The sequence below is a fragment of the Ochlerotatus camptorhynchus genome, unplaced genomic scaffold, assembly GCF_037179485.1.
Source record: "Ochlerotatus camptorhynchus isolate MF236.1 unplaced genomic scaffold, CSIRO-AGI_Acam_v1.1 ptg000129l, whole genome shotgun sequence".
NCBI classification, from domain to species: Eukaryota; Metazoa; Arthropoda; class Insecta; order Diptera; family Culicidae; genus Ochlerotatus; species Ochlerotatus camptorhynchus.
Genome location: NW_027040619.1, coordinates 632,552 through 655,973, shown reverse-complemented (window position 1 = coordinate 655,973; position 23,422 = coordinate 632,552). Strand labels below are relative to the sequence as shown.

The window sequence follows — 23,422 nt, the reverse complement described above, 5'->3', positions numbered from 1 at the left end:
GTTTATGTATTTACTTATTTGTTGGCCAAAGTAGTAAGTAAGTACGGGCTCCGTGGATTTAATCTAACCACCCCTTCAGCCCGGTTAGGACAACATATCTCATTTCAACGATAATACTTTCAACAACAAAATAATCCATCTAATATCATCTCATCGCCTGCGGTAGGTTTGTTAGGAAAGAGTCATCCGCTGGTTTGCCGTAAAAATCTAACTTTCATGTTACAAAAATATCCGTCAATTATAAAACAATACAAAACAGGTCTACTAATAGGACAAAGCTTTAGGTAACAACGGTGTCTTGCCTCATTCGCATCTACAAGTTTAGAAATGGCTTTGATCAGGTTTCAATTTTTAGATTGAAGAATCTACACTTTTTTCTGTTTGTTCTACTTTGATTTTTTTGGGTTTACTTTTCTCGATTTGTTTAACAGGTGAATTACAACATCTAATCGCGTATTTTCTGTTTTTTCGCAAAGCAATTATTTTTCGTCATGTTTGGCTTGGTTTGAAAGTTTTTGTTTTGTTAGATAAATATTCTTCTCTTTGTATTTTTGTTTGGCTACTGTTCGGTCTTACTTTTCAATAGAAATAATCTACTCGAGCTACTAGTTCTCACTACGGATTTGGATTCTTGCAAGTAATCGAATCTTAGTTAAATCTCACTTTATTTTGTTTGGTTTACTTTGTTAGGATTTTGTTTTGTTTTCGGTTATCTCATATTCGCACTAAGATGGCTGTGCCGAAAGGTGGCAAACGGGAAAAATGGGGTTTCTACTTTTTGGAGCCAGTGGGTGGTGGGGTGCTTCCCGGTGGTGGTGGTTGCCCATTGCTGTTGAGTATCTCCCGGGTGACGAACCAGCAGTCCATCGGTTCCGGTTTGCCTTTCATTACCACGGGTCCGCGGTATTCTAGGTGGAACGAGGGGTCCTGGTTGACTGGCTCGCAGAGGAGTCTGTAATATAGAGAAGAGGGTTGTAGTGAGGTTATGTAGATTGTAGATATGTTGATGCCTTTGAAGCTATAAGATCGAAGATTACTCAAAGGCTGCAGGTTTTCATCATGGGTGGAAAATTACAAATTTATGACAATATGCATATTTTCTTTATAATCATCGACGGCAATTCATACGGTTTTGCTGTGTAGTTGAGACGATCACTCATGCAAAGAACATCATTAATGAGCACTGGAAATATTGCCGAAATACGAAATGCTGGTCAGCACTTTTTCTGCAGGTGTCTTGATCAGGCTGGCAAATCTCATTTTTAATGAAAGATCTAACGCAATTTTTACAGAGATACTTCGGACCAGAACTGTTCATTAAAGCATATCAGTCCCAGGAAAAACAGCAAGCCGAGAAAACGCTGTTGATTTTTTTTTCGGTAGATTCTTACGGATGGGACAACCTTGTTTTGGTATTTTTCACGATATTTTCTGAACACAACATGTAAGTTTTAGTGCTCAGTGTAAAATGCCGGTAGTTTACAATCGATTCTAATGGATAAATGATTTCTCACAAGAATCCATATGGGACTTACTGACACCGAACGTGATCCGCATTTTGTGGGAAATATTTTGACACCCCCCATGCCAAAGCAATAGCAGATTCCCTTCAACGATCAGAGTAGGCTATATTTGGCTTCTATACCTACACAGCTGACGTCCAGACGCACGCACAAAAATAAAAAAAACAACGGTAGTTTGAGTAATTCCATACATATTTGTACTCTTGAAGTATCATGTTCTTTATTATTATGATTATGATTTTAGTGTCTTCAGGTATACTTTATTATTTAATTAGTGGAAATCGAATTTAGATATTAAAAAAAATGCTAAGACCGGAACAAATTTCAAGTTTTTTTTTGTCACCCCCCCCCTCTTCAAAAGTTTGGAATATATCAAAGGGGGAATTAAAAAAATCAGGGTATTGTTATTTTTCATGCACTGGGTGTTGAAGTGTAGATTTAATAGTGATTAATTGTTGTTACGTTATTTTTTACAAACTTTTATTTGTAACTAAGTCGGGCAAACAATATTCGCGTTTGGAAAGCGTCGGATGACCATATCACGGAACATCACGGACTCCTGAAGCTGCTCCTATTTTGCTTCCCTTCGACACACTCGTCTAGGAAACGGATCAGACGATAAAAATAACAGGATCGTTCCTTTGTTCTCGAGTATCGCTAATTCATTTGGGTATTGATACTCGCTTTTCTAGATTTTATTATGTTATAGAAAATCACTTTGTTCTTTTACAGAATTTTTACATAAATTGGTACTAGACCAGTACAGCATGCCAGGTCCTTGAAATCGGATCAGCCGGTTTCAGTTGTTGAAAACGGCATCTTGTTTGGCAACTTACTAGGTAAGCCAGTTTCAATCTGGGGGGTCTTGTTCGCTGCGCACATCTTCACCCTGTTCCAGTCGGGTCACTACCAAGAACCATTTTCATTAGGTCGTTATCCGACATTGTTACGATGTGCCCAGCCCACCGTAGTCGCCCGATTTTCGCATTCGGTGTAAATTTTTCAACTTACAAACCTGCTGCAATGCTACTTAATGATTCATTTATTTTCTACAGTGATTCAACAATTTTTGAGCTAAATCCATTTTTTTTTCAAAATTGTCTTTGAACTGACACCAAATCAGAAACGAATCAGGAAATTCCTAATTGAAGAAACACTTTTCAAAGCAGATTCAAACTGAGTCTGAATTGTTTTGAAGTGAGTTCAAACTTTCGAATAAGTCATCATCATTTTTTTAACTGAGTCTAATATCCCGTTCACATTACAGCCTATTTCAAGTATTATAGGCTGTCTTGCAATGAGCACTCATACATAGGATTTCCAGTGAAAACTAGATGTATGAGTGCTCATTGCAAGACAGCGTATATCACGTGATATATGCTGTAATGTGAACGGGGTATAAACTTTTCTGTTATGTTATTCAATCCTGTTTAAAGTTGTCAAAATTTTCCTGAAGTGATCCAACATATTACGAACCCATGCTTTAAAGAATTGGTTTCGAATTTTCTGGAGTGAGGCCACATTAGCTGATTTAATCCCTTTCCTACACAGTTAAAAAATGTAGTGTAACTTTACGTTACAATGATGCACATAAATGGAGCGTCATATATCCTATAAGTTTACATTATAGATCGTGTAAATTTATGATACATATCATGCATCTTTGTTTGCAACATTTCTTGCAAGCTGCTAGTTTACGTGAAAAAGAAGTCTACACGCATGAATGTTTGCATGCATGGATGTTTACATCACCAGTAAAATTCAGTATTTTTTTTTCTGCGTAAATTAATCCAAAGATTCTTGCATTGATTAAACTATTTCCGAACTGAATCCAAACTTGTCAGTGTGGGGTTGACATTTTCCCAAGTGAGGCCCATATTTTTTTAACTGCTTTGGCATTTGGCAAGAACACAATCTTGTTTAGGTTATCTTCCTTTTCTAAAAGTGTAGAAAGTTTTCCGAAGTGAACCAACACTTTTTTTTTCTTAAAATTTATAAACAGAGTCCAACCTTTTCTGAAGTGGTTCATACCTTCCTTAGGGAGTTCAAACTTTTCTGTTGAGTGATTGAATTATATTTAATGTTAGTCTGAGCTTTCCTGAAGTGATTTAAGTAGCTTTTAACGTACACACTACGAAAAAGTCTTTTTCAGCTCCCTGAGACCGACACATGTAAGCGGCCCTTTTGACATAAGTATCAGTTGAAAGAAACGAGAAAATCAATTCAATCAAACGTTCTCTTCGTCGACTTGCTTATGTTTCGGTTTGAGAACACTTAATTTTACATGAAATGTTTACATACCATAAATTACTGTTATTGGCCGAAAGGTACAGTAGCAGCACCTACCCTACCAGTGTCCCCTCGAGATCGTCAAGTCGACGATGACAGGGACACATAACGTGGTAGAGGTAACAATAGCACCGACAAACCGACATGACACTTAATTTTGATTTATGCCCGAAAATCGTAAATGGCCGATATAAATGTGTTGTGACCATAGGATTTTTTGATCTAGATAAAAATAATTTGTACAGAATAGATCAGACACGAACCAATTCATAACTTTTGAATGCGGGTTCATGGCTTAGCTAAATATTTCCCGCGAACACTTAGACAGATGTCAGTAGTGTGCTTTGGTCATACATTTTCTTGTTTTAGCTATGGTCATTCATGTCGGTTTGTCGGTGACAATAGCTGGAATTTCCAAAACCTACGACTGGAGTGCGGTATAAATCGGTAGAACTGTTTCAAACACATCGTCGGTACTTGAGCGTGTCGGTGATCATCGCTTTTTGCCAGCGGTGGCGGGGGGCGGGGGGGATACCCTTCACCATCACAAAGAGAGATGATTAAACTGATTTGTACCTTCATTAATTTGTCCTTGCTCGCTTTCTACTCTCTATATGCAATTTTCACACTGCCGTACTCTAACGGAACTATCAATTCTATACTTTCATCTCCTCATCTACCGTCTAAAAATTACCACTTTAGTCTGTTATTTGAAATTAGCAGATTAGAAAATTAGCAATTATTTCATAGTTGAATGTTTGTGTACGTTCCATAATTTACGTCCAAAAAAGATTACGTCTCGTGTAAGAGTAGTTATTTCTAGGTGTGTAGATTACGATCCTCTAGATCCCTTCCTCGTTCTTGTGAGATTCACATATTTTAAAAATTAAAATTTAAAGAATGAACCTTCGAGTGTTCTTTTTTTTCCTCTGTACGGGACCTAACACTACTGCGACCAGTAAATTGATCTGTTGTAGTATAACCCGGGTCCTTAGTTTAGTGCATGTCGTATTACTCCATCACTATTGAGAAATGATGAAGTATTCGATTTTTTACAGTTGTCACTCTTGCATTTATCGCAAGGATCCGACTCTAATTGAAAGGTCCCGCTATTTATACCCTTCGGAGTGTTGAAACACCCTCCAAAGACGCGCCCCTTTGTCATTAAAAATTGGATTCCTTAGCAACAAAATTAAGTTATGACACCGATAATGACCATGCATCAGAACCCTAGTCTTAACCACTTCAAACTAGGGAACAACGAATAGAAGATTAGGAATCACATAGATGAAGACAACTAACTCATTTTTTTCCTTCTTTCAAGATCATCTTCGGTAGACAAAGCCGAGTCTTGTCACTATCAACAAGGCATAAAAAGTAACAAGGACTAAGATGTGTTCCTTGGATTACTGAAAAATCCTGTTCCTCTAGTTTGAAGTAGTCAGGACTAGGAATCGGTGGTAGATCTTCCGTAACGTACCACGAAAAGGTGATCTACCCACCTGATGGTAGATTTTTTTTTTAAGTAAGCACAATTGTTGAGAAAACTGGGTTTACATCCACAAAAGTACGTATTTTTTATAGAAATTCGGGTTTCTTGATCAGCCAAGTTGGATATTGGCTCCGTCCTTTGAAAAACAGGCCTGGAATTTATAAAATAGACCTTTGTGAATTCAAACGTGATGGTAGATTTTTTTTTGAAGCCAGGTTGGATTTCGGTTCTATTGTTTGAAATGTGTGCTTGGATTTTATTGAATGAAACTTGCTGAATCCATACGTGAGGGTTGAAATTCTCAATTTTTGAGAAAACCGAGTAAAGTCACAAAAGTACGTATTTTAATAGACACTTGGATTTTCTGTTCTGATAAGTTGAATTTCAGCTCCAATCTTTGAAAAATAGACTTGGATTTTGTAGAATGGACCTTGCTGAATCCATACGTGGTGGTACATCTTTAGAAGCATGCACATTTTTTTTTAGAAAACTGGGTTTAAATTCTCAAAAGTACGTATTTTCATAGAAATTTAGGTTTCCTGTTCAGCCAAGTTGAATTTCGGCTCCTTGCTTTGAAAAATATGCGTGGATTTGTTAGATTATCTTTTGTCTGGGGACTACTTTTTGTCCCTCTCCAGGCTTTATCCTGGGATTCAGGGTCGTTTAACCTGCTCCAGAAAGGAATTGGGCGGAAATACTTCCCAAAAACCATTCAAGGTGAAGAACAAGAGTGATAGAGGAAATAGGGAATGCGTGTTTTAAATAATGGACTAAAAACTGGGTTAGCTTAATTTAATTTAGTGTATTCATTGTGTTTTTTTTAAGTTCATGATTTTTGGAATTTTAATTTGGAAGGAAAGGAATCTAGGGTTAGGAAGGAGATTAATCGTCATCTGGCACAGTACCCATTCGAGGGTGATGTATTGGACGGCTGGCAGATATTGGTGGATTCGTTCGATGTGTCCTCCTTGGCGCGCTGGGTTTTCTAGCGACACACCTGGAGGTCTTCCGGGACAATGCGGTACACCGGACACGCAGTCTTACCGGAACTTCACCGAAGGTGTTGGTTCACTTCTTGAAGGCTTCAGGCTCCTTGCGGTACACCGGACACAGTCTTCCCGGCACTTCACCGATGGCTGGATTAACTTCTTCTAACGGCGCACCAGACCCACAAACTGTCCATTCACTCGCGGATAAAAATTATATTCATGAAAACTCGAACTTTTTTTCGTAAAATTCGTTCACCTAATAGAGGTTGATTCCCCGGTGACAAGTAGTTTTATCGGTTTGCTGCCGATCGTCTCTACTAAAAAGCCTGAATATATAAAGAGACGACCGAGGAGACGACATCTCATCAATTTGACAGGTCTTCTGCTCGATTGGAATGACTTTTCCTATGACTTTGACAGACAATCGATTGTTCCAATTTTGACATGTCGCCTCTTTATAAATTTAGGCTCTTTAGTCTCTATACACGCTTAATGACGTTTCTTGTTGTGGTCAACTGTGACTGCTGGTGGTAACGCATGATGGAAATGGAAGGTTTATGTGGGGTGGGAATAGGGGAATAGGGATGTTCATAAAGGGAGATGGATGTAAAGTTATTCAATACTGTGTTTTAGATTTCAATTTCAATTCAATAAGTAAAACTAAACTACTCAGTACAAACTAAAATAAAGAATATTTACAAAATATATACAAAAACAAAATGTAACCATTTGGCGAGGGGGGTGACACACCTAAATCTCAATTCTAGATGCTCAACAAATCTCACACTAGCGAATCGATCTTCGAAAAATCTTCTTTCATTTCTCTCATCTACTTGCATCGCGCATCATCTTTTTGCAGGAAATCTTCAGAATCGTCATTAATCTTCTTCCTATCTACTCAGCGTGCGTGCAGCTAACCACAGCAAAACACATTTTTCCTGCATTGTAGATAGAGTCGCCCCTCGCCATTCAGCAGGTTACAGATTTAATGGAACTGCTGAATTCATACGTATTTTCATAGAAATTTGATTTTTTTGTTCTGGCGAACTTAATTTCGGCTGCTATCTTTGAAAAAATAGGGTTGTTTTCTAGAGAATGGACCTTGCTGAATCCATACGTTGTAACCCTCGTCTAGGGTGACAATTAATAACCCAGCCTTTTAACGTGTTTGCTACGAGCGTGTGCCTTGTCTGTTATGATTTGTTTTTGTTTTGGTCGCAAGCTTGGCAAAATATTCACCACTGCTTTATTTGTAAATATTTTAATTTGTTGTTTTCTTAGTAGATTTTATTCGTGTAGGCATGTTTTTAGGATTACAATGTAGTGTAAAAATTATCGATTGATTTTGTCTCGCGTTTAGTATAAAATTAGGTCCCGTTTCTCCTCCCGCTGCAAAAGAAGGCGAAAAACATAAGCAGCACAAGATTCGAGCGCGGTTGCAGGAGAACGATGGCGGTTATTGTATTGTCCGTGATTGTCAGGTAGTACGGAAAACAAGGGAAAGTTACGAGCCACGGTAAGAAATCGACGCGTTTTTTGCCCCGTACGTTTTAAGTAAAAACGAGAAGTTGGAGTGCCGTTTTTGTGGCGTGTGTCCACTGGAGGGATAATTGCCAGCATCGCCACGCGATAGTGACGTCGTTTTCCCGAAAAATGCCGTGGTTCGTGAGCAGAAGCGAAGGGTGTCGGATCGCCGCCAAGCGAAGCTAAATTTCAAGGATTTTTCCGCTTCCCGGCTAAACCCCAAGGATCCCCGAACACCCACCGTCCTCACTGCGGTGGTTCAGCCAGTAGAACCAACAATCAATACGAAACTAACGATTTTAAATTGGCTCACTACTTAACTAGCCTATTGGTCCCAAGCAAATCGATTAACGTACCCTATTCTAGTCAACATTCTAGTACTATACAATGTTTGTTTTGATTCGCTATGAAATTTTGACAGATAAAATGAGGGGTTATTGGATTCTCCTATGTTTCGAGGGGTGAATCGACTAGCTTGGAAACGAAGATAGTACCAGAGCTGAGCCAAAAAGTTGAGCACATTTCTTCGGGACCTACTAGTCTTAGCGTTACCTCTATGGTAGAACCAGTCTCACCACCGCAGTTAAGAGCCAAGGAGGGACGAAGCAGGCCGAACCGAAGGAGCGTTCGTCTGGGTAGGGCACTGCGGTGACTACCGGGACCATATACGGCGAGTAGTTGGTTCGGTGATTCGTCACCATCGTCACCGGAGGGGTTCCTATAAAGGAGCCTTGCTCATCCCCCCCGCTAAAAAGCAAAAAACCGCTGCTAGGCAGCTGAAAGTGAAGTAGGAAACGCTCGGCACAGACCGTGTCTGGAGATCGACGTGAACAAGCAGTAACCGCCACCGCTATCGTCGAAGGGCCCCACCGAGTGACACCGAGGACAACGAGGAGAAATAGGGAAAGGTCAGATCAGTCAATAGACGTCTTAATTTCATTTTGCTTTCTCTTTTTCTTATAAATCCATCCAAATCCATCCAAATCCGAACGTCTTCGGGCCAGCTATAGGCTGGCAGGTAAACCGCAACTTACAACGTGAAGGTTGAACCGGGTTTATAATTCGAAAAGTATTTGTTTAGAAATTTGGGTATACTTTTCTGCTGAGTTGGATTTTGATACCGTCCTTTGGTTGGATCGTTGGACCGTTGGTTATGGTTGGATTTTATAGAATGAACCTTGCTGAATTCATACGTGATGATTATTTTTTTAGCACACACAAAGCTAGGGGGCTGTTCATAAACTACGTAGACAGTTTAGGGGGGGGGGGGTTGACAATTATCCACGGCCCATACAAATTAAAAAAGGTATGGACAATTGTCTACGCATGGGGAGGGGGGGGGGTTCAATAATCCTAAAAACCCGTCTACGTAGGTAATGAAAAGCCCCTAGGTTTAAATTGACAAAAGTACGTATTTTTGTTGAAATTTGGTTTTTATATTCAGCCAAGATAGATTTTGGCTCCCTCCTTCGAATATTACGCTTGGATTTTGTTGAATAGGCTTTCCTGAATCCATACGTCTAGTTAGGTTTTTTGAAACACGCACAATTCTTGAGAAAACTGGGTTTTTAAATTCACAAAGTAGGTATTTTCATATCAATTTGGGTTTCCTGTTCTGCCATGTTATATTTGAATAAGAAGGAACTATCGAAAACCGAACTTTTTTTTTATAAGAATTATTACGTTTGTGGTATTCCGCTTGATGGTTTACCCGGAATTTATCAAAACCTAAAAGTCAGTCGCTTTGATGCTATTGATCTACATTATTACCAATGTTCTTCCTTGAAATGATACAACAACTTATGCGCGAAATGTCTTGTTGATAACCCGAGTGTTACACAAAATAAAATCAACATTTGTGGCTCCTGTTATGCATTAGCGTCAAAAATCACATATCAAATCAAGCATAAGACTAAAGCGAAGACTAAGAAGTAATGTAAACGTTTGAAATAGACAGTTTAGATGTGATGTAAAACGAATCTTGATTTTGTTTTATTTTTTTTTGTTTATTTTTTTATTTCCCCTCCCCTCTCGACTGGTGCGAGCATCGAGAGACAAAAGAAAAACCTATGATTTGTTCCGGTCTAATCTGAAAAAAATTAGGGGCAACCCTCGATGCACCAAAAATCAAAGCAACTTTTTCATATTACGGGTGATCCATTTATTATGTCACGCTAAATTGAGCAGCAGCAGCAACATTATAACCAGTAAGCGGCGCTGGTGGTGTAGTGGTAAGCGTGATTAGCTCTCACCCCAGCAGGCCTGGTTTCAATCCCAGTTTGGCGTCGCCGGGATGTTCTGAGGCAGCATTGGTGTTCAGAACGGAAAACAAGATCGACGGAAAACAAATCAAGGAAAAAAACAAATGCTTTTAGAAATTTCTCCATACGAATTAGTAAAAGTGACTCACTATCTGAGTAAGATTCATTTTAAGTAAAGGTCACGATCGTATGGAAGTGGTTCGCAATCGACAAAGGTTTGAGAACCGCTGCACAATCCCTAGTAACAATTTTGGTTTTATAAAGGTTCTGTAGACCATGATTCAGACTTGTAGAATGATTTAAATCCTCTATAAAACTTACAATGTTACTTGGGAATGTTTCAATGTTCACCAAAACCAAAATGTAAATGTACCATACATAACTAACCATTCTTCGTAGAATCCTTGAAAAAGATGTCATAGAACACCAATCGAAAGCAATCCATAAGTCTCGTTGACTGTGATGACTTAGAAACATCGCATCTCGAATTTCATCAACCCATCGCATTAAACATATTATACCTCACCCTTATATTTACCATGCACACAGTTTAAAGTAGGTAATACCTAATCACTCAACTGTGTGCGAAATCAAAAACACCCCACGCTTCCGTGAGTTTGAAGGCAGCCCTCCAATTCGCTGCCTACGATGAAAGCGAATTCGAATAACAAACCCCAAACTTTCCCCCCTCCTGTCGTCCGGTTGAGGTTGGTCAAATCCCCCAGGGGATTACGCGCTGCCGTGTTTTTTTTCTTCCTCCCTACCTAGGTATTCCTGTATGTTTTCACTTCCCATTCAGCTGCCGAATCGCCAATATTGGAAATGGAAGCCCGACAAGGTAAACTTTTGAACCATCGTCGGAGCCCCTACCGCCCACCCCCGCGTGATGGGTACCTTTTTTTTTTTTCGTTCGTGTCCTCTTCTTGTCAGGGCCTCTTGCAGTGCAATATTATTTGTTTGAAAACCATTTCACAGTAAAAGCTAAAGCAAAACTCAAATACAGAACCTCCCCCCCCCCTCTCTGGTTTTCCGTTCAACGCAAAGTTTTGAATCGTCCCTCGTGGGTGGCGAGGAAGAGCGGAATCGATAACCTACTGCTGATGGTGCTGGCTCTGTCTGCTTAACTACTGCTCCTACCTGTGACGTATCACCAAGTGCCTCCTCAAGTGCGCCTCGGGAAAAGGTAATTAAAATTCCGCTTTCAGTGCCTTAGTCCGAACGACGACGACAGTCAACTTTTCCGTTCGATCCAGAACGGACATAGGAAGTTCTTGCTTTCGGATCTCTAATTGAAAGTTACGTTTGTTTGTTGGTGCATGGCTTCCGGGAAGCTAATTAACGGAAGCTGCAATTGCTAAAAGTTGTCCTTGGCTGTTTCCCCGAATAATGGAGTATGTTTTCGATGTGTTTTTCGAGGAATCGTTGCTGACGTTGGAGCGCAGTGGGCTGAAGAGCCGCAGCGGTCGGAGGGACGTGATTGACCACTTGAATTCCGTCATTTCCGGATGTATTGAGGGTCGGAAGACGGCCACCGCTCAGCTGGCGGTCAGTTTGGCGGTCAAGTCGGCCATCGACTACCACCGGAAGATGAGGGACGACAACTATCGGGTGTGCATGATGGGGAAGTATCACAATGTGCTGTACATTGCGTTGCGGGTCGCGTGGGACTGGAGTCTGGAGGATTCGGCAGTGATTCGGCTGCTGCTGGGTGAGACCAAGGAACGGGGTTTAAAGTGAAGTCCTATTGACGGTTAATTCAATTATAGAGGAGATCTACGGTTGTGAGAAGACGTACGAGAGACTGTTTTTGGGAGCTCTGTTCGGTTCGAATGCACCGCATTTCATTGCCGGATGGAAGAGTGACTTCAAGGATCAGGACGAGAATCTGCGGGCGATGGTGTTCTTCCTGTATCATGCCGGCCAGACGAGGTTGAGTCTTCCGAGCTATTCGTACGCTTACCATGACCTAGTGCCAACGAAGTGAGTGCTACAATTTGTCATCGGAGTTTTGTAGAGTTAACGAAAACAATCAAGTGTTTCAAATACCTGGTTTGAATCGGACGTTTCACTTAAGAGTTGGCTAATTATAATCCCCTTCAAGCCAGCTACAATCTTCAGCCAACTTTTTCATTTTGAACTTATCTACAATCATCTACTTGTAATTCATTCTAAGAAGCATAACGGTGAAAACTTCTGTCAAAAATAACCGCTTCCTTCCGAATCACCTGCAGATTCATCGACATCCCAATCGAATCGTGTGGAAAAGCAGCCCCGTTGCGTGTTGCCATTCAGGCTTCAGCTCCTGACATCCTTACGATTCTCCTGCGGTAATGAGCTATCTTTCAATAAAAGCACGACCTAACCGCATTCCATTCCAGCCACGGAGCCAATCCCGATCCGGACGACGGTGGAGCATCCCCCATCATCAGTCTTCTGGACAAGCTCCGAGAATACGAGAACCGATCGTACCCCTACCAGCTGGTGTCCTGCCTCAAGCTTTTGCTCCGCTGCATCGTCATGATCGAACTGCCGTACAAACCGGCTCTCTTCCACGTTCGCAAGGAAATGTTCCAAATCAAGTACGGACTGCTGCTGCAGGACCAGCTCATCCCGCAGGACCAACTGTTCGGAGTGCCGAGCCTGAAATCCATTTGCCGCTGTCACGTACGGAATCAGCTGCGAAACAACTTTCAACTACCGCGAGGAATCAACCGCCTTAATGTGCCTCGGAAAATCATGAAATATATCGATTTGTTGGATTGATTGCGGACCACTTACTTGTATGTCGTTTCACTGATGTTGATCCGCCCGGGGATGCCGGTCGTTTCCGTGCGACTCGTCAGGTTGACCGTGTTGCCAAATAGGCAGTACCGGGGCATCCGGTTGCCGATGACTCCTGTGACGACCTCGCCCGAGTGGATTCCGATGGTGATTTGCTGTGAGGGATGGAGATTTTTTTTGGAGAATAAATAAGGGAATTATGAAATGATTGTGGAATATCGATGGGATTTCGGCATGCAGAATTGCAGAGAAATTAAAGTTAAGCGAAACTTCCTTTCAAAGTTGTTGAAGGATTTCCTCTAGAATTCCGGATGAATTTTTCTAGAATTGTTGGAATTACTATCAGCGTTCTGGTAGAAATCCTACAGGAATTCTGGAGGGATTCCTTCTGGAGCTCTAGAAGATTTTTGAGCCATGGAGAAATTCTTTTTCGAACCCTCTAAGAATTAGCCTTTGAATTGTTGGCGGATTTCTTCTTGAATTGCTCGGAATTTCTGTTGGAATTCTGATAGAACTCCTCTAAGGATTTGGAAAGAATCCCTATCAGAATTCAGAATAAACTTCTCTTCGAATTTCGAAGAAATTCCCTTCCATGGTATGGAGAAATTTCTTCCGTTGTTCTGGAGAAATGCATTTAGAAAATAATTAGGAGGTACTTTTGGGATTCTGGTAAAATTTGAATAAAATTATGATCAAATTCTTCAATCACTGCTCACGGACCTCTAAAAAAAATTTTTGGCTTTCCTGAAGCATTATTCTCCAAGCTTTCAAATAATAATTACCAAAATTTTGGATTTTTTGAGGCATTATTCTCCAAATTTTCGAGGAATACCACCCAAAATTTTGGAGAGATTTTATCCAGAATCTGAAATGAACTCTTTTAGAAATTCTGGTGGAGTTTTTCCAGGAATTCAAAACAATGTTCCTCCGGAGTTGCGACCAACTGACCAGTCAGTTTTATTTTACCTCTCCAAATTTCGTGAAACTTCGCATAATTGTTCACTAGGGCCAATGAACCAAGTTTATGCCTGAATTCTGAAAGTTTGACTAATGCCTAATTTTCCAAAATATAGAAGTTCCAGACTTAATAGCAAAAAAAATTAACAAATTTTAGATTTTTCCGCTCATGTTCGCTAGGGACAATAAACCAAGTTTGTGATAGAACTGGCTATTTTGACTTATGCAATTCAGGAGGAAATCTTTTTTGAAAATCCGGAAATTTTCCTGAATCCTGGAGAAATTCTTTTCGGAATTTCGAAGAAAGCAATCTTCAAATTATAGAGAAATCATTTCTAGGACCACTTACAGGAATTCTGGATGAATTCCATCAAATATCTGTGATTCTTCTCTGAAATTCTCTCAGGACATCTGAAGAGTGTACTCCGGAAGACTGGTTCATTTCCACCGTTATTGTAACGATAGTTCCTCCAAAACTCATATCACAATTTTATACCACCTCCGTACAGGTTTCTGCTTCTGGAAGAATAGCTTTTTGATCTGTGGAATTTTGAAATCCTGACATCGGAAAAAAATTCTGCAAAGTATTCTGTGGAATTTCCTACCGAAATTCCGGGAAAATCCTTCTGAAGGAATATTCTTCAGAAGATTGGTGGATATAACTTCGGAATTGTAAAAGAATTGCGTCAGCAATACATTCATCATTTCTGAAGTAATTAATTCTGGAATGGTGAATTATTTCTTTTGGAAATGGTGCAGGAACCTCTTTTGAAATTATGGAGAAATTCTTTTAGAGATCGTGGAGAAATTCCATTCAGAAATCAGAAGAAATTCCTTCCGGAATGCTGGAGACATTCGTTTCAGAATACTGAAGGATTTCCTCCTATTGTAACGAAATTGTCTGCAAACCTCAATCCTCAATTATAGACCAATTCTATGTAGGTTTCTGTCCCTGGCAGAATACCTTTTAGAACTGTAATAAAATTGAATACTGAATAATAACTTTCAAGAGTTATGGGAAAACCCACTATGAATTCTAAAATATCATCAAGAAATTCTGTAGGATTTCCTCCCAAAATTCCTGGAAAATCCCATTGATATCCTGATGAAATGAACTCCGAAAGTTTGGTGGATATGTCTCTGGAATTGTAAAAGAATTTGCGTCAAAGATCCATTTGGCAGTTCTGGAGGAATTCATTCCGGAATTGTGAAGGAATTCATAATGAAATTGAGGAAGAATTCCTCTTTCAATCCTGGAAAAAAAAAATTCTCCATGATTTCTTAGTGAATTCCCTTAGAAATCCTGGAGATTTTTTGCAGAATTCAGATGCAATTCCTTTCGGAATGCTGGAGAAATTTCTTCCAGAATGGATAAATTATATGTTTTTCATCCCGGAATCTTGGAGGAACTCTTCCAAGACATCAGAAGGGATTTATTCCACGAATTTTGCTGGAGCTATTCTTCAAATTCTGAAGGAATTCCTTCCAGAATTGTAGGGGAACATCTTCCAAAGATTATAGATAAAATTCTCCAGGAATTGTGTAGGATTTCTTTTGTAGTTATGAAGAAATTCACTTCAGAAGATTTGAGAATTTACCTCTGGGATTGTAAAAGAATTGCGTCTGGAGTTCATTCTACAATTCCGGAGGAATTCTTTCCCAAATTTCAAACAAATTCTTCGCGCAATTGTGGAGGTATTCTTCTTGAAATTCTGGAGAGGTTTCTGTCTCTGGAAGAATACCTTTAAAATCTATGGAATTTCGAAATCAAGAATTCTGCAAAAAATCTGCAAAGTATTCTGTTGAATTTCCTCCCGAAATTCCGTGAAAATCCATCTGAAGAAATGTTTTTCCGAAGATTGGTGGATATACCTTCGGAATTGTGAAAGAATTGCGTCAGCAATACATCTATAATTTCTGGAGGAATTCATTCCGAAATGGTGAATGATTTCTTTTCGAAATGTTGCTGGAACCTCTTTTTAAATTATGGAGAAATTCCTTTAGAGATCTTGGAGAAATTCCATTCAGAAATCAGAAGAAATTCCTTCCGGAATGCTGGAGACATTCGTTTCAGAATACTGAAGGATTTCCTCCTATTGTAACGAAATTGTCTGCAAACCTCAATCCTCAATTATAGACCAAACCATGAAGGTTTTGTCGCTGGAAGAGTACCTTTTAGAACTGTAATAAAATTCAATACTGAATAATAATTTCCAAAGATTCTGGAAAAACTCCGCCATGAATTCTAAAAAAATCATCAAGTAATTCTGTAGGATTTCCTCCCAAAATTCCTGGAAAACCCTACTGAAATCCTGAGGAAATGTACTCCGAAAGTTTGGTGGATATGTCTCTGGAATTGTAAAAGCATTTGCGTCAAAGATCCATTCCACAGTCCTGGAGGAATTCATTCCGGAATTGTGAAGCAATTTATTTTGAAATTGAGGAAGAATTCCTCTTTAAATCCTGGAAATTTTTTTATTTCTTTGCAGAATTCAGATGCAATTCTCTTCGGAATGCTCCACGAATTTTGCTGGAGTTATTCTTCAAATTCTGAAAGAATTCCTTCCAGAATTGTAGAGGAACATCTTCCACAGATTATGGATAAAATCCTCCAGGAATTGTGTAGGATTTCTTTTGTAGTTATGAAGAAATTCACTCCAGAAGATTTGAGAATTTACCTCTGGGATTGTGAAAGAATTGCGTCCGGAGTTCATTCCACAATTCCGGAGGAATTCTTTCCCAAATTTCAAACAAGTTCTTCTCGCAATTGTGGAGGTATTCTTCTTGAAATTCTGGAGAGGTTTCTGTCTCTGGAAGAATACCTTTAAGATCTATGGAATTTCGAAATCGAGAATTCTGCAAAAAATTCTGCAAAGTATTCTGTTGAATTTCCTCCCGAAATTCCGGGAAAATCCCTCTGAAGAAATGTACTTCCGAAGATTGGTGGATATACCTTCGGAATTGTGAAAGAATTGCATCAGCAATACATTCATTATTTCTAGAGGAATTCATTGCGGAATGGTGAATGATTTCTTTTCGAAATGTTGCAGGAACCTCTTTTTAAATTATGGAAAAATTCCTGTAGAGATCTTGGAGAAATTCCATTCATAAATCAGAAGAAATTCCTTCCAGAATGCTGGAGACATTCCTTTCAGAATACTGAAGGATTTCCTCCTATTGTAACGAAATTGTCTGCAAACCTCATTCCTCAATTATAGACCGATTCCATGTAGGTTTCTGTTCCTGGAAGAATACCTTTTAGAACTGTAATAAAATTGAATACTGAATAATAATTTCCAAAGATTATGGAAAAAAATCCACCATGAATTCTAAAAAATCTGTAGGATTTCCTTCCAAAATTCCTGGAAAATCTCACTGAAATCCTGATGAAATGTACTCCGGAAGTTTGGTGGATATGTCTCTGGAATTGTAAAAGAATTTGCGTCAAAGATCCATTTGACAGTTCTGGAGGAATTCATTCCGGAATTCTTTTTTAAATTGAGGGGAATTCCTCTTTAAATCCTATTCCCTTAATTCGCCATGATTTCTAAGTGAATTCCCTTAGAAATCCTGGAGATTTTTTTTGCAGAATTCAGATACAATACCTTTCGGAATGCTGGAGAAATTTCTTCCAGAATGGATACATTATATGTATTTCATCCCGGAATCTTGGAGGAACTCTTCCAAGACATCAGAAGGGATTTATTCCACGAATTTTGCTGAAGCTATTCTTCAAATTCTGAAAAAAATTCCTTCCAGAATTGTAGAGGAACATCTTCCAAAGATTATGGATAAAATCCTCCAGGAATTGTGTAGGATTTCTTTTGTAGTTATGAAGAAATTCACTCCGGAAGATTTGAGAATTTACCTCTGGGATTGTGAAAGAATTTCGTCCGGAGTTCATTCCACAATTCCGGAGGAATTCTTTCCCAAATTTCAAACAAATTCTTCTCGCAATTGTGGAGGTATTCTTCTTGAAATTCTGGAGAGGTTTCTGTCTCTGGAAGAATACCTTTAAGATCTATGAAATTTCGAAATCGAGAATTCTGAAAAAAATCTGCAAAGTATTCTGTTGAATTTCCTCCCGAAATTCCAGGTAAATCCCTCTGAAGAAATGTACTTCCGAATATTGGTGGATATACCTTCGGAATTGTGAAAGAATTGCGTCAGCAATACATCTATCATTTCTGGAGGAATTCATTCCGAAATGGTGAATGATTTCTTTTCGAAATGTTGCTGGAAACTCTTTTTAAATTATGGAGAAATTCCTTTAGAGATCTTGGAGAAATTCCATTCAGAAATCAGAAGAAATTCCTTCCAGAATGCTGGAGACATTCCTTTTAGAATACTGGAGGATTTCCTGATATTTTAACGAAATGGTCTGCAAACCTCATTCCTCAATTATAGACCAAATCCATGTAGGTTTCTGTCCCTGGAAGAATACCTTTTAGAACTGTAATAAAATGAATACTGAATCATAACTTCCAAGAGTTATGAAAAAAATCTGGAAAATCCCTGATGAAATGTACTCCGGAAGTTTGGTGGATATGTCTATGGAATTGTAAAAGAATTTGCGTCAAAAATCCATTCCACAGTTCTGGAGGAATTCATTCCGGAATTGTGAAGGAATTCATTTTTAAATTAAATAGGAAATTCACTTCAAATCCTGGGAAAAAAATCTCCATGATTTCTAAGGAAATACACTTAGAAATGCTGGAGATTTTTTTGCAGAATTCAGATACAATTCCTTTCGAAATGTTGGAGAAATGTCTTCCAGAATAGATAAATTATATGTATTTCATCCCGGAATTTTGGAGGAACTCTTCCAAGAAAACAGAAGGGATTTATTCCACGAATTTTGCTGGAGTTATTCTTCAAATTCTGAAAGAATTCCTTCCAGAATTGTAGAGGAACATCTTCCACAGATTATGGATAAAATCCTCCAGGAATTGTGTAGGATTTCTTTTGTAGTTATGAAGAAATTCACTCCAGAAGATTTGAGAATTTACCTCTGGGATTGTGAAAGAATTGCGTCCGGAGTTCATTCCACAATTCCGGAGGAATTCTTTCCCAAATTTCAAACAAATTCTTCTCGCAATTGTGGAGGTATTCTTCTTGAAATTTTGGAGAGGTTTCTGTCTCTGGAAGAATACCTTTAAGATCTATGAAATTTCGAAATCGAGAATTCTGAAAAAAAATCTGCAAAGTATTCTGTTGAATTTCCTCCCGAAATTCCGAGAAAATCTCTCTGAAGAAATGTACTTCCGAAGATTGGTGGATATACCTTCGGAATTGTGAAAGAATTGCGTCAGCAATACATCTATCATTTCTGGAGGAATTCATTTCGGAATGGTGAATGATTTCTTTTCGAAATGTTGCTGGAACCTCTTTTTAAATTATGGAGAAATTCCTTTAGAGATCTTGGAGAAATTCCATTCAGAAATCAGAAAAAATTCCTTCCGGAATGCTGGAGACATTTCTTTTAGAGTACTGAAGGATTTCCTCCTATTGTAACGAAATTGTCTGCAAACCTCATTCCTCAATTATAGACCGATTCCATTAGGTTTCTGTCTCTGAAAGAATACCTTTTAGAACTGTAATAAAATTGAATACTGAATAATAACTTCCAAGAGTTATGGAAAAAAATCGCCATGAATTCTAAAAAAATCATCAAGAAATTCTTTAGGACTTCCTCCAAAAATTTCTGGAAAATCCCTGATGAAGTGTACTCCGGAAGTTTGGTGGATATGTCTCTGGAATTGTAAACGAATTTGCGTCAAAGATCCATTCCACAGTCCTGGAGGAATTAATTCCGGAATTGTGAAAGAATTCATTTTGAAATTGAGGAAGAATTCCTCTTTAAATCCTGGATTTTTTTTTTGCAGAATTCAGATGCAATTTTTTTCGGAATGCTGGATAAATTTCTTCCAGAATGGATAAATTATATGTATTTCATCCCGGAATCTTGGAGGAACTCTTCCAAGAATTCCGAAAGGATTTATTCCACGAATTCTGCTTGGGCTGTTCTTCAAATTCCGAAGGAATTCCTTCCAGAATTGTATTGGAACATCTTCCAAGGATTATGGATACAATCCTCCAGGAATTCTGTAAGATTTCTTCTGTAGTTATGAAAAAATGCACTCCGGAAGGTTGGAGAATTTACCTCTTGGATTGTGACAGTATTGCGTCCGGAGTTCATTCCGCAGTTCCGGAGGAATTCTTTTCCAAATTTCGAACAAATCCTTCTCGTAATTGTGGTGGTATTCTTCATTGAAATTCTGGAGCGATTCTCTTAGGAATCCATGAGAGATTCTGCCCGGAGTGTATGAGGAATTTTATTCTGAATTCAGAATTTTGGAATTGTGCAGGAGTTTCATCCGGAATAAACTATAAGTCTTCGCGGAATCCTGGATGATTTTCCAGATAATTTCATTTTTTTTTCATGAAGCAGATGAATTTCGATCCTTTCAGTATTCTAGAGGATTAATTTTTTTCCCAAAATTGTTGTGATCATTGAAATTAGAATTCGACAGAAATGTTTCTCCAAACTGTGGAAGAATACTGGTCAGATTTGCGGTAGATATTTGTCTGGAATTGCAAAGGAGTTCTCCCCAGAGTTTTCGAGGAATGCCTCTTGAACTCATGGAGGAATTTTTCTCCACGGGATTCTTGAGACAATCTATTCATAATCTTTTCGATAATTCCGGAAATTTAACGAAATCCGTGAGGATTTTTTTCCAGAATTCTGAAGGAACTTCTCTTCAAATTATGGAGGAATTCCTTTTTGAATTTTTGCGAAATTGTCCCGGAGTTCAGCAGGAACATTTTCAGAAATTCTGGATGAATTTCTTCAAATATCTGGAGGATTTCCTCTCGGAAGTTTTAGAAAATTCTCTTTGGATTTCTGGAGAATTCATTCCGGAGGTCTCGCAATTGTAACGAAATTGCCATCATAACTTGTTTCACAATTCTAGACCAATTCCCTACAGGTTTCTGTTTCCGGGAGCATAACTTTTAGAACTGGGGAATTTAGGAATCTAGGAAAGTATCCCATTTTTTTATGGAAAATACGATGCGAACGAAAATAAGAATATTGATGCATATCTTCCAAGGGTACGGAAAAATCCCCATTGAATTCTGAAAAATTTCCTCCCCAAATTCCAGGAAAATCCCTCCGAAGCTCTGAAGACATGTACTCCGGCAGTTTTGTGGATATGTCTCCGGAATTGTGAAAAAATTTGCTTTAGAAATAAATTCCACAGCTCTGAACGAAGTCTATTGGAATAATGAAGGAATTCTTTTTGAAATTAAGGAGAAATTCGCCTTCAAATGCAGGCATAATTCCCTTGGACATCCTGGAGAAATTGTATTCCGAACACAGAAGCAATTCCTTCCGGAATGTTGGAGGAATTCAGTCAGCATGCTGGAAAACCTGTTATCGTAAATTGCATTTCTTACCGGAATATAGGAGGAACTTTTCCAGGATTTCTGAAGGGATTAAGCTATTTTTTATATTCTGGTGGAATTCCTTCCAGTATCGCAGCAGAAAATCTTTCAAGGGTTATGGATTAAATCATCCAGGCATTCTGTAAGATTTCTTCTGTTGTTCTGATGAAATGTACTCCGGAAGTTTGGAGGATTTACCTCTAGAATTGTGAAAGTATTGCGTCCGGAATTCATTCCACAGTTCTGGAGTAATTTCTTCCCAAATTTGGAAGGAAGTCTTCTCTGAATTGTTCGAGAATTCCTCTCAAAATTCTGGAGTAATTCCGTAGAAATTCTAGATAGATTTTACTCGGATTGCGGGAGAAATTCAATTCTGAATTCAAAATGTCGGAATTTTGCTGGAATTCCACCCGAAATGAAACTGTAAGTCTTCACAGAATCCTGAAGGATTTCTTCCAGAAATTTTGATGGTATTTTTTTTAGGAATTCTTCAGGAACTATACTCTTATAGTTCTGGAGGATTATGTTAAAGAATTGTGGATGAGTTTTTCCTCAAATCCAGGAGGAATACTTCTAGCAATTATGGCAGAATTTCTCCAGATATCTTCATTCTCTCCGGAGTTCTGAAGAATTCCTATTGGATATATGGAGCAACTCTTTCCGTTATTGAAGCGAAAGTGCTTCCAAAATTCCTTCTACCAATTCCATCCGGTATTCTGGGATGAATTTCAATCCTGAATTGCCATGGAATTCGTTTGGTATTCTTTAAGGAATTGGTTTTTAAAATGAGGAAGAATTACACCTGAATTTGTGAAGGAATTTCTCGTGGAATTATGAAGGAGTGCCTTCCAAAATTCTGAAAAAATTATTGTCGAAAGTCTGCGAAATTTCTTTGCGGAGCTCTGCATTAACCTCTCTTCAAATTCTGGAAGAATTCCTTCCAGAATTGTAGAGGATTTTTTCCTATAATCCAGGAGGAATACTCCACGCTGGGAATACTGGAAGATTTTCTTTAGGATTTATGGATGATTATCTTCCAAGTTTGTGCTGAATTCTGATGGATTTTTTTCTGGAATTTCTGGTGGAATGTGTTCTGGAAGAAATTCGTGAACGGTGGATGATTGCTCTCGGAACATGGGGGGTTTTTTTTAATTTCGTTTTGAAGAACTTCTCATGAATTTCAGACGAAATTTTTACCATTAGTTATGAATCGAATTTCATCATATCTCCAGAACCAAATCAGCCATCTTGTCACAGAATGGTTGATTTAACTTGTATATGACTTTTTCCCCTTACACTAAGGTTGCAGCAAATCTTCTTCAATTTTCACTAGAAAAAAAAAATTGGATCAGAAATACAATTCTGGAACAATTCCCTTGAAAATCCTGAAGAAATTGTATTTAAAACACAGAAGCAATGTTGGAGAAATTCCATCAGGATGCTGGAAAACCTATTATCGTAAATTGCATTTCTTCCCAGAATCTAGGAGGAACTGTTCCAGAATTTCTGAAGGGATTCAGTTATTTTTCATATTCTGGTGGAATCCCTTCCAGGATCGTAGCAGAAAATCTTTCAAGGGTTATGGATAAAATCGTCCAGGCATTCTGTAGGATTTTCTCTGTTGTTCAGAAGAAATGTCCTCCGGAAGTTTGGAAGATTTACCTCTAGGATTGTGAAAGTATTGCGTCCGGAATTCATTCCACAGTTCTGGAGTTATTTCTTCCCAAATTTGGAAGGAAGTCTTCTCTGAATTGTTCGAGAATTCATCTCAAAATTCTGGAGGAATTCCCATAGGAATCCTAGAGAGATTTTACTCGGATTGCGGGAGAAAATCTATTCTGAATTCTGAATTTCGGAAATGTGCTGGAATTCCACCTGAAATGAAACTGTAAGTCTTCGCGGAATCCTGGAGGATTTTGTCCAGAAATTTTGATGGTGTTTTCTTCAGGAATTCTTCGAGATCTATCCTCTTATAATTCTGGATGAATTTGAGGAATTTTTTCCAGAATTGTGGATGAGTTTTTCCTCAAATTCTTGAGGAATACATCTAGGAATTCTGGAAGAATTTCTCCAGATATCTGAATTCTCTCCGGAGTATTGATGAATTCACATTGGAAGTCGGGAGCAATTGTTTTCTTTATTTTAGAGAAAGCGATTCAA

General features: G+C 38.6%; 2 protein-coding genes across 2 annotated transcripts in view; one reads left to right on the top strand and one right to left on the bottom strand.

The window, feature by feature from the left end:
* Positions 1 to 771: 771 nt before the first annotated feature.
* Positions 772 to 23,422, bottom strand: part of LOC135700142 (guanylate cyclase soluble subunit beta-1-like) — a 153,677-nt gene continuing 131,026 nt past the window's right edge. Inside the window, exons 11-12 of the mRNA XM_065220561.1 lie at positions 12,857 to 13,014; positions 772 to 952 (exon numbers count right to left, since the gene is read on the bottom strand). Coding sequence (XP_065076633.1) covers positions 772 to 952; positions 12,857 to 13,014 — 339 coding nt within the window. The remainder of the gene's footprint in view (positions 953 to 12,856; positions 13,015 to 23,422) is intronic.
* LOC135700145 (uncharacterized) lies at positions 11,310 to 12,841 on the top strand. Its single transcript, XM_065220563.1, has 4 exons — positions 11,310 to 11,786; positions 11,845 to 12,058; positions 12,310 to 12,405; positions 12,457 to 12,841. Exons 1-4 carry the CDS (start codon positions 11,465 to 11,467, stop codon positions 12,839 to 12,841), a joined length of 1,017 nt encoding a protein of 338 aa, XP_065076635.1. The 5' UTR covers positions 11,310 to 11,464.